The 13,943-nt window shown below is 44.4% G+C and overlaps 1 protein-coding gene across 2 annotated transcripts in view; it reads right to left on the bottom strand.

Moving 5' to 3' along the window:
* Window positions 1-280: 280 nt before the first annotated feature.
* The window catches only part of F2RL3 (F2R like thrombin or trypsin receptor 3), a 62,592-nt gene continuing 48,929 nt past the window's right edge, over window positions 281-13,943 (bottom strand). For both annotated transcript variants that reach the window (XM_069649208.1, XM_069649209.1), the window contains exon 2: window positions 281-2,333. In XM_069649208.1, coding sequence (XP_069505309.1) covers window positions 1,252-2,333 — 1,082 coding nt within the window. In that variant the 3' untranslated portion in view covers window positions 281-1,251. The remainder of the gene's footprint in view (window positions 2,334-13,943) is intronic.

The raw sequence follows: 13,943 nt of genomic DNA, 5'->3' as shown, positions 1-13,943 counted from the left end.
GTTTTGGACTGAAACTCCCACCAGCTCTAGCCAGCATAGTGAATGGCATAGAGACCCCAGGGGAGCCCAATTTGGACTGAGGCTAAACCGCTGCCTGCAAATAAGAGCTGTTTGTCTGCTACTAAATGGAAGGCGTTTTCCTTATGGAAGTCCTGCAACCTGTGAGAAAACACAGGAATGTGGGTAATGTGACCATACCTAATATGCCCCCATAACCAATCAAGCTCCAGCAGCATGGTCACCCCTAAACACCACTTGGCATCAAACACTGCAGAGTGAAGATATGTCCCAGTGCAAAGTAGTTTATTGTTAGTTTCCAAGCATTTTGTGAAGAAGTCGGCTGAGTGGTTTGTGAAAACTTAATCAAGGTTTACAATGGCTGTTTTCTAAGGACACGTGCTATTTATATCACACGTAGCCTGCAAGGTATCCTTACCCTGCACACTCTCTCTAGTCCTAGAGAAAGATATAGCATGATAAATATCTACATGGGTAGATTGGATAGATAGATCTAGAGATAGATTGGAAAATAACTGCTTGTGAAACCATAATAAACTTCTTATTTCATTACCAAAGCATCATTATTGCAAATTACAGAGTTCATATTAACACGGCACATGTGTCACGGTCCGATAATGCCATCGCACTCTTCTGGTGACATTTATAATGATTTCTGCCGCCTCGTGCGCCCCTCCGGCTAGGAAGCTTAAGTTGTTCGCTTTCTGATTCTCTCGAGCTGTTCTGCATCCAAGTCCAGCGATGGTGCGACCTTTACATTCTCAATGTTTGGCTGTTGCATTTGAGGGCACAAGCCACACCTTACGCCAATCCAATTTAGAAAGATGAAGATAACTTGAATCCACATTTGCCTTCTCTTTATTTTGGCACTCTTTAGCGTAACCATGCCCAAGGAGTTCAGCAGTCTTCCCTCTGCCTAGGTATGAGAGATACAATTAACATGAACGGATGAAGTGCTGACTGGTCTGTGAAGAGGGGAGGGATCCAAATGCTACCCTGGGCAGCCATACCCCAGGGGGCTACGTGTATAGACTCTGCCTAAACACGATTAAAAATAGTCAGTCATGCTCATAAAATCATCCTTGGAGATAATTAACACTATTGTTTCCATTCTACTCTCTTTTGTAGTTTTTATTAATTTCTCCCTTTCAATGTACTTCATTCTTTTAGGGCCAACATCTTTAGTACTGTAAGTAGTATCTGTCCATCCCTGCATGTTGCCCAGGACGAATCTCACACGACCGACTGGGTGGTGCTGCTACTGATGGGAAGGGCTTCCTTCGTGGTCTGGGTCGATATAACCGTCATCTTGCCGCGTCTCAGGATTTTCTGTCTCACCTTTTGACGGAATTCCTCCGATACATAGTAGTAGACAAACGGGTCGATACAGTTGTTGAAGGTACTCAACGCCAGGCAGATCATATAGATGACGTACAAGTCCCCAAAGTGACTCAGGCAGCGTTCTGTGTAGTGAATGAGGAGCACCACGTTACTCGGTGTGAGGAAGACTACAGTAATTACCAGGCTCAGGATGGTGAGTTTGATGGCATAGGAATACTTTTCTCCATTACTGTTCAGCACCCTGATTACCGAAATGTAGCAGAAAAGTATGACAAGCAGTGGTACCAGGAAGCCCAAGGTGATCAGACAGACAAAATGGTAAAAGAAATACTCAGAGAGTTCGTGCCTGGGCAAAACATCATGGCACAGGGTAAGGTCAGAACGGTCCAGATCATATGACTGTTGAAACACAGTCAACGGTAAAGTGGAGGCCACGGCAATGATCCAAATAGACATGCACAAGCAAATGGCAAAGGTCTTGCTACGGAAGGATCTGGAAAAGAATGGGTGGACAACAGCAATGTACCTGTCGATACTGATACTCATGAGCAGCAGGACGGAGCAGTACATATTCCCATAAAATAGGGCTGTTACTATGCGGCACATAGTTTCTCCAAATAGCCAATGGTTGCCGAGAAGGTAGTAGGAAATTTTGAATGGGAGCACAGCAATCAGCAGAAGGTCGGCCACTGCCAAGTTCAACAAGAAGATAGTGGAGGTCATTTTCTTTATCTCGGAGGCTAGGATCCAAAATGCCAGGCCATTGGAGGGTAAGCCAATCAGGAATACCAAGGTGTACAAGGCAGGAACCAAGGCGACAGTGACTGAGCTGTTCAGGTGGCCTCTGGTAGAATCACTGATTGAGAGGAAAGACCTGTTCCCCCGTATGACTTCATACCCTGGTATCGATCGTGGCAGGCAAAGGGTGTAATCGGGTGTATCAGTCTCATTGTCAACGCTGTCCTCAGAGTATTCTGTAGGAAAATAGAAAAGTTCATCATATTACATTTTCACATCTTGGATTTCCATCAAAATGCATGATCATGAATGATAAATATTGATGGTATGTAACAGACTGCTGATAATACAATGCTATGCATGTGTATCCCTCAGCTTAATCTGCTTGATGTTTTAGCTATCTACTGTAGGTTAATAAAAAATATTAGATTTTTATATAGCGCTCTTTCTGGCTTCCTCACATTCTAAGTGCTGTAATAATAGCTGTAATTGCTACCCAATTTAATGGCGGTATGTAGACATTTGGTTGTGGGCAATAAACCTAGGGGCCTCAGGTTCTACTTCTAAGTTGTGTAATTGTACGTTACTCATAGGAAGGATAGACAAACAATGGACACACCAGCTCATCAAGCTCCCAATCACCAACTGGTTCTCAAAAAACACTCACCCAGGAAATACAACATTCCACTCAGGCTCATGCACTTTGCAGCTGCACTTATTCACAAGATGCAAACAGTCAATATAAAGACGCAGGGAGGATAAGAGCTGAAACAGCAAGGGTGGGATTCAAGATTGCAAAGAACAGGGTGTCCCCATATCTGAATAAAGTACACAACCCTTTAAGCAACGTTTCTGTCTACCTATACGTCATTGGGGAGGGATGGCTTGGGGACCGGGGTATTTAATTTCCATGCATATCAAGTATCTGGAAAAATGATCATATATGTGGCTGAACTTTTATTTAAGGGCACAGTTCTTAGCAGAGTGCTGAGGAAATGTGCTCAAGTAATTCAAAGTTGTTGTCACAGGGTTGCCTGAGGCCAAGATTCATTGCAAGGCCATATGTTTAAGTTCAAACTTTTATATGGGGTAATTTATTTTTAGAGTAACTGGCAGAGAGAGGTGGAGGGATATCCCCCTAGGCTGTTCCTCTTTGATCTTATGATATCCGCTGTGGCCCACTCTCGTTCTTCCTCCCACGTTCTGGTCCTGCCTCTGGCCAGCCTGTCCCATTGCATCCTTCCTGTTCTGTCTAACTGTGGAACTGCTCTCCTCCTCCTTTTGTCTATTGTAAATGCTGTATACTTTCACCATTTTACCACCAGTTTAAGCCCATGTTATTGTGGGGATGAGCCTTTAATCACCTTAACCAAAAACAGGCCCACCACTTAAGAAGCGAGTACATGGGTGTACATAAAGCAAGTTTATTATACAAAAGCTCTAGGGTGGTAAGATGGTGTTGCAGGACTAAACTAACCCAAGCCACAACAATACAACCTCAGTTGGCAGAGTAAGTACCTTTTGCAAATATTTAAAATACTCCCACATATTTTTATTACCATCCACCCCCAAATATGATTAGACAAAACCTCTTCAAAGAAATCCCATCATTTCCAAATTCTTCCGTTTTCATTGGCCAGGCGTATCTTCATTATTATCTTCAGATCATATTCAAAACCCACCTGTACTTGGGATTTGTCTGTAATAGGTCAGGACGCGGTGCATGGTTAAACGCTAGTATTGAAAACATAATTCATTGCTAGCAATAACTGGCCTAAGGCTTTTAACTTTAAGTCTGATTGCACACGGTCCTGCTGATGTATTTTGGTAACTAAAGGAAAGTCTGCATAAACAGGATTTTCTTTGAACTACAGATTGCGATCTTCGTTCCACAGACGCCTGGCGCCTTACCTTCTATTTTATGCAGCCACAATCAACCTCTGATGACATGGAAAAACACTTAAATGGTGAACCCTGGCCTCAGATATATATACATAAAAATATATCGCACCCTATTTTCTCAGCTGGAAAAAAAGGGGATTCGGGGTGATCACTCAATTATTGCTTTACAGGTGACCTTAAGGTTGCATCAATCATCTAGCAGAATTGTTTATAGACGTCTAGAATAACTGAGCTCGTTGGAGAGAGAAAACATTTGAAATAACATGTGCTTTTTAATACATACTCAGTGCTCAACATAGATGTCTGTAATGTATTCCATAGTGAACATATCATAATCAAAAGAAAAAACATTTATCTTCCTGATTCATCACAAAAAACATTCAACAATCTGACAAACAAAAATTAAAATTTCAAAATGTGACATTCAAAAGTGAGTTTTGAAAGGGAAAAAACTTGAATTTAGTTCCCTGATTTGACCCGTTGTGGTGGGTATCTTTAAATGAGCTCCCTATTTCGATTTCTATTACCACCAAACAAATGACTAACTCCATCTAAAGATTTTAATACAAAGGGCAAGATAACATCTGTTTCCTTGCAAGGATCATAAACCTTGCCCTGTTCATACAACCTTGTTACTAGGTAACTCATTCTCTTTTCCGTCAAGAATGTCCCTGCTACTTAGGAGGCATGTGTAACAACTAACCGTGGAGAAAAGCACCCCATTGAGTGGATTTGTGTTTGTGTTGCATTTGCAGTTTTAGAATTGTATCTTTCTACGTGCGTGAAGATCTAATATGTGTACATTCTAAATAATTGAAGCACTAGAAGTAACATATAATGAACTCCATTCGATTCATATGAACACCATCCCAGTGTGCTGCCGACCCACATCATCAATATGGTATGGGCAACATGAATCTCTCATAATAAAGGGGACCCTCCTTGACCACCACAACCTTTTCACCATCTTCTTGCTGTCTCTTAATGTTACAACCTTCAGACTCCCAACTTCTTCTGATGCTACCATCTCTTTCTTCCATCTTAATGTTACCACCTTCAAACTACTACCTTCTGATGTTACCACCTCCTTCCTACGCTTGCTACCTCCACTTCAACCTCACCCCACCTCCAGGGGTTACCGCCTCTTCCACAATACTATTTTAATCACCTGATGTTACCACTTCAGATCCACTGCCAACTCCTGGGTTTACCTCCTTCTTAAAGCTGTCTGCCATCTGCTGTCACCACCTCAACACTATTCCAACCTCCTGTCTCCAACACCTGCTGTTACAACCACAACTCCTCTACCACCCCCTCTTGTTACCTTTTCCTTCTTCCTCACCAAATTCTTTCCACCCTTTACTCCTCTGCCTCTCCTACCTCCTCTGTCTCGCTAGCTCATGATCCTTCCAACCTTCTGTCTTCATCAACAGCCTTCAACCTCCAGCCTTCTGCTCCCACAGCTCACCTTGAATGACTGAGGTCTGTGAGTTTTAAAGTAGTCTCCTCTTCCCCTGGGTTGGGCTCTTGGTGAGTTTCTTCATGTCTGTCTTGTAATTGGAGCATGGTTGGGATTGATTGCTGCTCCTGGGCGCACCTGGTGTCACTTTGGGCTTAGGGGGATGAACCAAACTTTTAATGATTTTGGAATGCCAGAAACATAAGCAGGAGGGGGATTTCTCCAATAACAGAATGGCTAGGGATTAACCCATTATTGGATATGTTCGGAAAAGAATTCGAACCTAATTAACTATGCTTAGAAGCTGAATCGATTGATATATGTTATGTCCGGTTTTGAGAAAGGCTCAATGGCGAAACACGTGTCAACCAGGACATGTTGAAACTATTAGTCGAATGACATCTTTTGATCTGTTAAAAAATATATATATATTTTTTAACACAAACGGATCAAATTAGTGATTTATTGCTGAGCTCAGCGCTGACTTGGGTAACACTTGACCAGGCTTCAAACTTTTAACAAGCCTGTCTACTACCTTGAATTCCACTCCCCCCTTCCTTTCACTCTCTAGTGCTCCATGTGCAGGTCCCCAGGCGCCTTTATTCTCAGCGTGTTAATGATACGCTGGAAAACTTCTTGGTATGCTTTTAGAATTCTCTGAATGTACAGAGAAAGGGGTCTCACTGTGGATTTGCAACATTGTATCTTTGGCGAGGGAATGCTCTGCCACGAGCCAATTAATTGGCTACCTTGTATCACATGTGGTTAATTATGTGGTCTGAAATGTACAAAGTTGCAACATCGTATCATAAGGGGATCTCTGCAGCTCACTTGACATCTTGCTGGGTCTTTGCAATCTCTTATCTGATACCACTGGTTGGATTGTGACAGTATCATGAGAAACACAACTACTATTGTGTGTATGAAATTGACTCTGGTTAAAGTCAAGCTTTTGTTTTTCGTCTCTAGGGCTTTAGCTCTGTCTAAGGAGCGCATCAGGCTCTCTCATTTGGGGAGTCCATAGAAGGGGTTCCTGTGATGGTTCTCTTTCAAGCAATGCAAACCAAGGGAGATTTCCCAGGGGTTCGTCCCCATACCACATTGGCCCATTGTCCAGGGAAACAGCCAGTCCCGTTTGTCACCCCTTGGTGTCCAGAGCCAGACAGGGGACCATGTCACAGCATTTACCACTGTATGTAACAGTTTAGCCATATGTTAAATTGCGTTATTGTGATTTGTACCGTGCAACGCTGCCATTGTTATGGTCTCGAGGTGCCCACGTGGATCTGAAAAGGAAGTGGGTTGTCATGGGTTAGTTAGTGGGAATGAGTGGGAAAAAGCGCAAGAGAGCTATGATGTGCTGTTGGTAGCTTAATTTCAGAAGAAACGGTCTCTATGTGCTGGTTTATTTTTAATAGCTCGACGCTGTGTGGTGTTTGATGTGTGCTGTATATGGGAGGTTTATGTGCATTTTGGGTGTTGCAGAGAGTCAGTAGAGTGCTTGTGGTTTGCAGTGTTTGTTTTGTGGCTAGGTGTGTGTCTGGCGTTTTCAGTGTTGGAGCTGGGGAATGCAGAGTGTTAGAGAGTTTTTTAGTAGGGTTAGTCAGTGATGATTTGAGTTTATTTCTGTGGGTTGGGTTGATCTGTTCGGTTAATATTATTCTATTGTGTTTGGGTTGGGTGTTTTTTTCTCTCTGTGATCCAGTTTCAGAGTTTCTTTGTCTTGAGTTGGTGCATTTCCTTTGTTCCTGTTCCCTCTGTAGCTTGGTGAGTTAAGGAGCCATGTTTTTAACAGTTTCCTGGATTTGAGATGATCTTCTGTTGTTCGTATTTCCTTTGCGAGCAAGTTCCATCATCTCACCACTATGCAGGAGAAGGCTGATTCCCCGAATGTGTGCTTTGAATACTGTTTCGGTTCCAGACGAATGTCATTGCCAAACCTTAGTGTTCGTGTTGGTTTGTAGAGGGAGATTCTTCCTTGTATGAATTCTGCTCTTTGGCCGTGGATTGCTCTGCATGTTATGCAGAGTGTTTTGAAGAAGATTCCTTTTTTGACTGGTAGCCAATGACGTGGTTATGGGAACTGAATGCAGCTTGCACTTTACTTTTTTTCAAATCCCTCTGGCCCAATTGTCTGGCTTCCAATTGGTCAACCTCTGCCCTGTACTGCCCTCTTCGAGCCCTGTCTCATGTGGGGTCCCTCATGGCTCCTCCTCTCAACATTCCTTCTTAAGATATGTTTACATTGTGTGCTTATTTTCACAGATGTGAACCTTTCTTTTCACTCCTGCACTGGTGACACCAAGATCTTTTTGAACAGCTATGCCCCACGGAATTAATTTTCCACACAGCCGAATAGTTTCTCACCATTGAGAACTGGAACTCAACTTCTCCAAAACAAAAGTTATTTTGCTGCTGCTCTTTCATTCTTTCTCCAGGCCAAATTCTTTGTTGTTCCTGCAACCTTTCCAATGAGCTCAGGTTCCACATGGCCCATGCCCGCACCATGGCCAAACAGCTGTATGTTTTAGGGTGCCTTCCTACAACCCTGACTCCTCAGAAAACCCCCTTCCCGAATTGATTAGTCGCTCCACATAGTCGTGTTGGCTTTCCTCGTCAACGTATGATATGTATTTCTTCCACATCTAGGTTCCAGTGTCATGGTCTTTGACCCACGTATACATTTTAAAACAAAGGTTGCATGGGATGTAGCTAACATGCACTGTGATGTTTGATCCTTGCTGATCTAACACTGATTGTTCTTCTTGCTAATTTACACTGTGAGATGTTGTTCCTGATCATTTGTGCTGCATTGCTCACTGTTCACTTGAACTGTGAGGATTGATCCTTGCCTCTGTTATGTTATGTTACATGGCATTTATATAGCGCTCTATATATCATTGGTATGACCTCAAAAAGCTGGTAGGTTGAACTCCCTCGGGGACCGTAGTTCTGGTCAGTAGAGAGAGGTAGTGTCATAGGGTGTGTGGGTGCAGCAGATGTGTGTGCAGCTGATGTAAATGCCAGAGGGTAGGTGCTTCCTAGCGATAGGTGTGGTGCTGAGGATATCAGTTGGATGTGTGCAGTCTGGTGGGTGGACACCCAGACTGGGCTTTGGCTGCGTTAAGCCTGGAGGACGCATATGTGAGCAACTAGGCCGGAATGTTCTCGGCTAGCTGTGTTTTATTAGGGTGATGAGGTGTTCGTGGGGTCGTATTCAGATGTGAATGGCTAGGCCGAATTAATCAGGGGTATAGCTGTGTTCTAGTTGTATGATGGTGTATAGTAGAGAGTAAGCCTAGTGATGTGATATGATGGTTATCTTTAAAGCGCCTGAGACCAGACACGTGAGCAGGGTGGCAGGGAACACAGCGACACACAGACACATAGACCCAGGGGGCTGTGCTTACAGCAACAGGAGGGGGGTGGGATATATAGCAAAAGCATGGGTAACTAGAAAGCAGGGTACACAGTGTTACAAAGGGGCATGCTACCATTTACATGTTAACATCCATCTGTTCCATTTATTAGCCCGTCCGTCCATCCGTCCGTCCGTCCGTCCGTCCGTCCGTCCGTCCATCCATCCATCCATCCATCCATCTGATCCATCCATCCATCTGTCCATTCTATCCTTCCATCCATCCATCCATTCTATCTTTCCATCCATCAATCCATCCATCCATTTGTTCGATCCATCCATCCGTTCGTTTGTTCCATCCATCTGTTCCATCCATCCATTCAATTCATCCATCCGTTCTGTTCATTGTTTCCTTCCTTCCATCCATCCATCTATCCGTTTCATCCATCCATCCATTTCATCCATCCAACCATTCCATCCACCCATCTACCAACACCTCTCCTGATTGGCCCCGTGAAAAATCACTGCTGGGCCGAGTGTGCGTCGCAGCTCCCGTTCACCTCTCTGTTCCATCCATCCACCCGTTTCATCCATCCATCCGTTTCCTCGTTCCATCCATTTCATCCATCCATCCATCCATCCATCCATCCATCCATCCATCCATCTGTTTGTTCGATCCATTCCATCTACCAGTTCCATTCATCCAGCCGTTTCATCGATCGATCTATCCATCCGCTTCATCCATCCATTCCGTCATTGGTTCCTTCCATCCATCTGTCCCGTTCATCCATCCATTCCATCCGTCCCATCCATCTGTTCCAGCCATCCATCCGTCCCATCCATCCATCCATCCGTCCGTCCGTCCGTCCGTCCGTCCGTCCATCTGTCCGTCCGTCCGTCCAACCATCCGTTCCATCCATCCATCTGTTCCATCTATCCATCCGTTCCATCCGTTCCATCCATCCATCCATCCCATCCATCCATCGGTTCCATTCATCCATTGCATCCATCCATCCGTTCTATCCATCCATCCGTTTCATCCATCAGTTTCATCCATCCATTCCTTCCACATCAAACCATCCCATTCCTTCAACACCATCCATTTCATCCATTCTATTTGTAAATTCTGTATACACCTATTCCTTCCATTACATCCCTTTCATTCATCAATTCGCTATGCACACCTTCCAATCATTCCAGGCGCATCCATCTGTATCCATCCCATCCCATCTACGCCATCCATTCTGTCTGTAAGTTCATTATACACATTTTATCCATTCATGTATTGCATTCATCAGTTCACTATGCATGCCTTCCCATCATTCCACTTGCATCCACACTATCTATTCATTCTATTAATTTAATCAATTCTCTCTATTTTATCCATTCTATCCATTTCATATCCTCATCTTCCAACCTTCCATTCATTCCACATGCATCTGTGCCATACATTCAATCTATTCATTTCACATGCGTCCATCTGTCATTCCTTTGTTTCCATCCATTCCGTCCATTTATTCTATCTGTCGTTCCCTACATCCATCCCTCTGTCCGTCCACACATCCATCATTTAATCAATCTCTTTGCTCCATCATTCCATCCATCCATTCCCTCCATCCATCAGTTTCGTCCTTTCCATCTATTCAGTCTGTTCATTCCATCCGTCATTCCATATATCCATCCCTTCCATCCATCATACCATCCATTCATTTTACATGCGTTTATCCGTCATTTTTCCTTTCCATTTATTCCGTCCATTAAGTCCATCCGCTATTCCATACATCCATCCGTCCGCACCATCCATCCATTTCGTCAATCCCTTAGCTCCATCATTTAATCCATCCATTGCTTACATCCATTCTTTCCTTCCTTTCCATCTATTCTGTCTGTTCATTCCATCCGTGATTGCATACATCAATCTCTTCCATCCGTCACACCATCCATTCCATCCATCCATTTTGTCAATCTCTTTGATCCATCATTCCATCCGTCCATTCCCCCTATTGATTCTCTTCATCGGTCCTGTGGGTTGGATCATATGTAATTGCGAACATGGTAGAGAATCCTGTTGTGTTTTTAGTCATTCATAGTCCATCCACTATTCCATACATCCATCCCTTCCATCCATCCGCACCATCCATCCATTTTGTCAATCCCTTAGCTCCATCATTCAATCCATCCATTCCCTTCATCCATCCTTTCGTTCATTTCCATATATTCCGTTCGTTCATTCCATCCGTCCTTGCATACATCGATCTCTTCCATCCGTCACACTATCCATTCCGTCCATCCATTTCGTAAATCTGTTTGCTCCATCATTCCATCCATCCATTCCCCCATCCATTCCCTCTATTGATTCCCTTCATCGGTCCTGTGGGTTGGATCAGATGTCATTGAGGACATGGTATAGAATCCCATTGTGTTTATAGTCATTCCGTTTTTGGGCGTTCAGAAAAATCTTTGGGTTGTTGTTGTTGGTGTTATGGAAAGAGCCATGTTTTTAATAGTTTGTGGAATGTCATATAGTCTTGGGTGTGTCGGAAGAGAGTTCCACAAAGGCGGGGCCAATGCTGAGAAAGAAGATCCTCCGATCCTGACGGAGTTAGTGGTTGGCATCACTAAAAGGAGGGCTGAGCTTGATCTTAGGGTGCGGAATGGAAGGTAAGGTTTTAACTTATCTTGCAGGTACAGAGAGCCGGTCTTGTGCACTGCACGGTGAGCGATGCACAGGGTCTGGGAAGTGGCCCTTTGACCAACTGGGAGCCAGCGTAGAGTTTTGAGAGCTGGAGAGGTTTGGTCTCTTGGACCCAGGGCTAGGAGCATTGTAACAGCAGCGTTTTGCGCTCTTTGCAGTTTATTAAGGTGGTATGCTGGGACTCCTAGGTAAAGGGAGTTGGCATTTTCCAGTCTCGACATTACAATAGACATAACAGCAGCAAGTCTGTTCGGGAAGGAGAGGTAAGGAAAAATGCACCTGAGAATTTTGAGATGGTAGTGACAAGATTTGGATACGTTGTTGATCTGTCGGGAGAGGGTTAGGCCAGAGTCCATAGTGCAGCCAAGGTTTTTTACAGTGACGGAGGGGGTGGGCGGTTGGCCCATGGAAGGGGGCCAAGGGAGTGGACGAGGTAGAAGCTCAGTGTTGCCGCACACCTTGATTTCGGTTTTAGTGGGGTTTAAGAGGAGGTGGTTTGCAGTCATCCAACGGTCGATAACTAGGAGGCAGGCTGTGAAGTCGGGCTCAGAGTTGGAGACTGTTTTGTGGAGTTTAAGGATGATTTGGGTGTCGTCGGCATAGTTGTAGAACAGGATATTGTGCAGGCAGATGATTCCAGGGAGGGTGGACATATAGAGGTTGAATAGGAGAGCTGATAGACATGCGCCTTGAGGTACTCCAGTATTAACTGGGCACGCAGCCGAGACAAAAGGGGGCAGGAGGGTTATTTGTTTCCTGTTGTTGAGAAATGAGGCGATCCATTTGAAAGCAGTTTCACAGATTCCTAGGGAATGGAGGAAGTCAAGGAGGATTGAGCGGTTGCCTGTGTCAAAGGCTGCAGACAGGTCGAGGAGGAGAATGAATGCTTCTGCTAATTTACACTGCGAAGGTTGCACTTGTTAGGCTGCACTGTAATGTTTTCTCTTTAATGGTCTGCACCATGAGGTTTTGTTTCAGCTCATTTCAAACGCAAGGGTCTGGACCTGCAAATCTGCAGCCTGAGGTTTCGCTCCTGCTCGTTTGCATAGCGAGAAGTGATGCAACAATGTGATATGATAGGTTATTTACAACACACTTAATACCCAGAGGTTTCTTAGCGAGGACCCGGGGATCGAACCTGTGGTGCTCCGTAAGGTTTTGCTGCGAAGCACGTTGCCCCTGAGCTATCCTCCCGAGATGAGATGCACAGCCTATTGCTCATCTACACTGTGATGTTTGCTCCTTGCTAATTCACACTCTGGTTCACTTTATAAAACAAGTGTAGATTTTATGAAGGGGTCTGTCAATCTTAGCACTAACTTGCTGTCTGGTCTCCGACATGCAGCTTTCAACTTTTACAAAACGTAGTGCAAAAGTAAAGAGTACAATTAGGCCAAATCAGCTTTGTTCCCAAATGTGTCCAAATAAAATGTAAATGCTGCCTACAAATAGTGCCTTGCAGACGACATTAAGAATGTATTCCAAAGGACTGTGCATGCTTTTAGCAGATTGACTCCTGCTGGTCTGAACTGTGAGGTTTGCTACTTGCTCATTTTAACTGCGGGTTTGTTTTCTGCCAATTTGCACTGTGAGATCTGCTCTTCTTTAGCTGTGCTCTGAGGTTTGCTCCCTGCAGCTCTGCAGCTCTGCACTGAGGGGTTTTGCGCCTTGGTTATTTGCAGTGGATGTGCTATATGTGCCACTGTGGTGTTTTCTCGCTGCTTGTCTGCTCTGTTGAAACACCACCAACAGTTAATCCATCTTCTCTATCATCTCTAAGATTGTTTTTCAAAACAGGTCTGCTCACTTACAGCCTCTTTAGGCTAGGAGTGTGGTGGTATCTCAGCGGTAAATAGGCATCGATACCATCACACAGGATTACTGTTACTGCCACTTGGTCTGGTGGAATTACCACCGGATTACAAGTGGTGGTAGGCAGTGTTTGTCCCCATTAATTGGAGTCCATAGGACTCCATGGGGATTTTGGCGGAATTACAACTGGCAGTAATTCTGCCGATTTTGGCATTTCTTTGGGCGGAAAGGTGGTGGATTTACCTCCAGCTGTTAGCTGGAGGTAAGTCCTCCCTCTCTCCACCAAACTGGTAGTATGGCGGTGCAGGAAGGCACTAATAATGAGGTGGTAATGGAATTACCACCACGTTACCACCAAATGTTCCCGCCCCGCCATACTTGTAAGGAGGCTGTTAGCAAGCAGCACCACTGACTTCCTCCAACACCAGGGCAAAGGGACGTAAAGAGGGCTTAACTTGAGCTGCAGAGAGGCTCCACCCCTTGGGTATTAAAAGGACTGGAAACCTCTGCTGAGACGCCGACCAACCAGCCTACAAGAAACTCCAGCCCAAATAACTGCCTGCAATACGACCACCTCAGAATACCTTCACAAGATACCTCATTAGCCTGGAGCATATACA

This window comes from Ambystoma mexicanum, chromosome 1p (genome assembly GCF_040938575.1).
Source record: "Ambystoma mexicanum isolate Mex_15411 chromosome 1p, UKY_AmexF1_1, whole genome shotgun sequence".
Classification (NCBI taxonomy): Eukaryota; Metazoa; Chordata; class Amphibia; order Caudata; family Ambystomatidae; genus Ambystoma; species Ambystoma mexicanum.
This window is presented reverse-complemented; position numbering and strand designations above follow the sequence as displayed.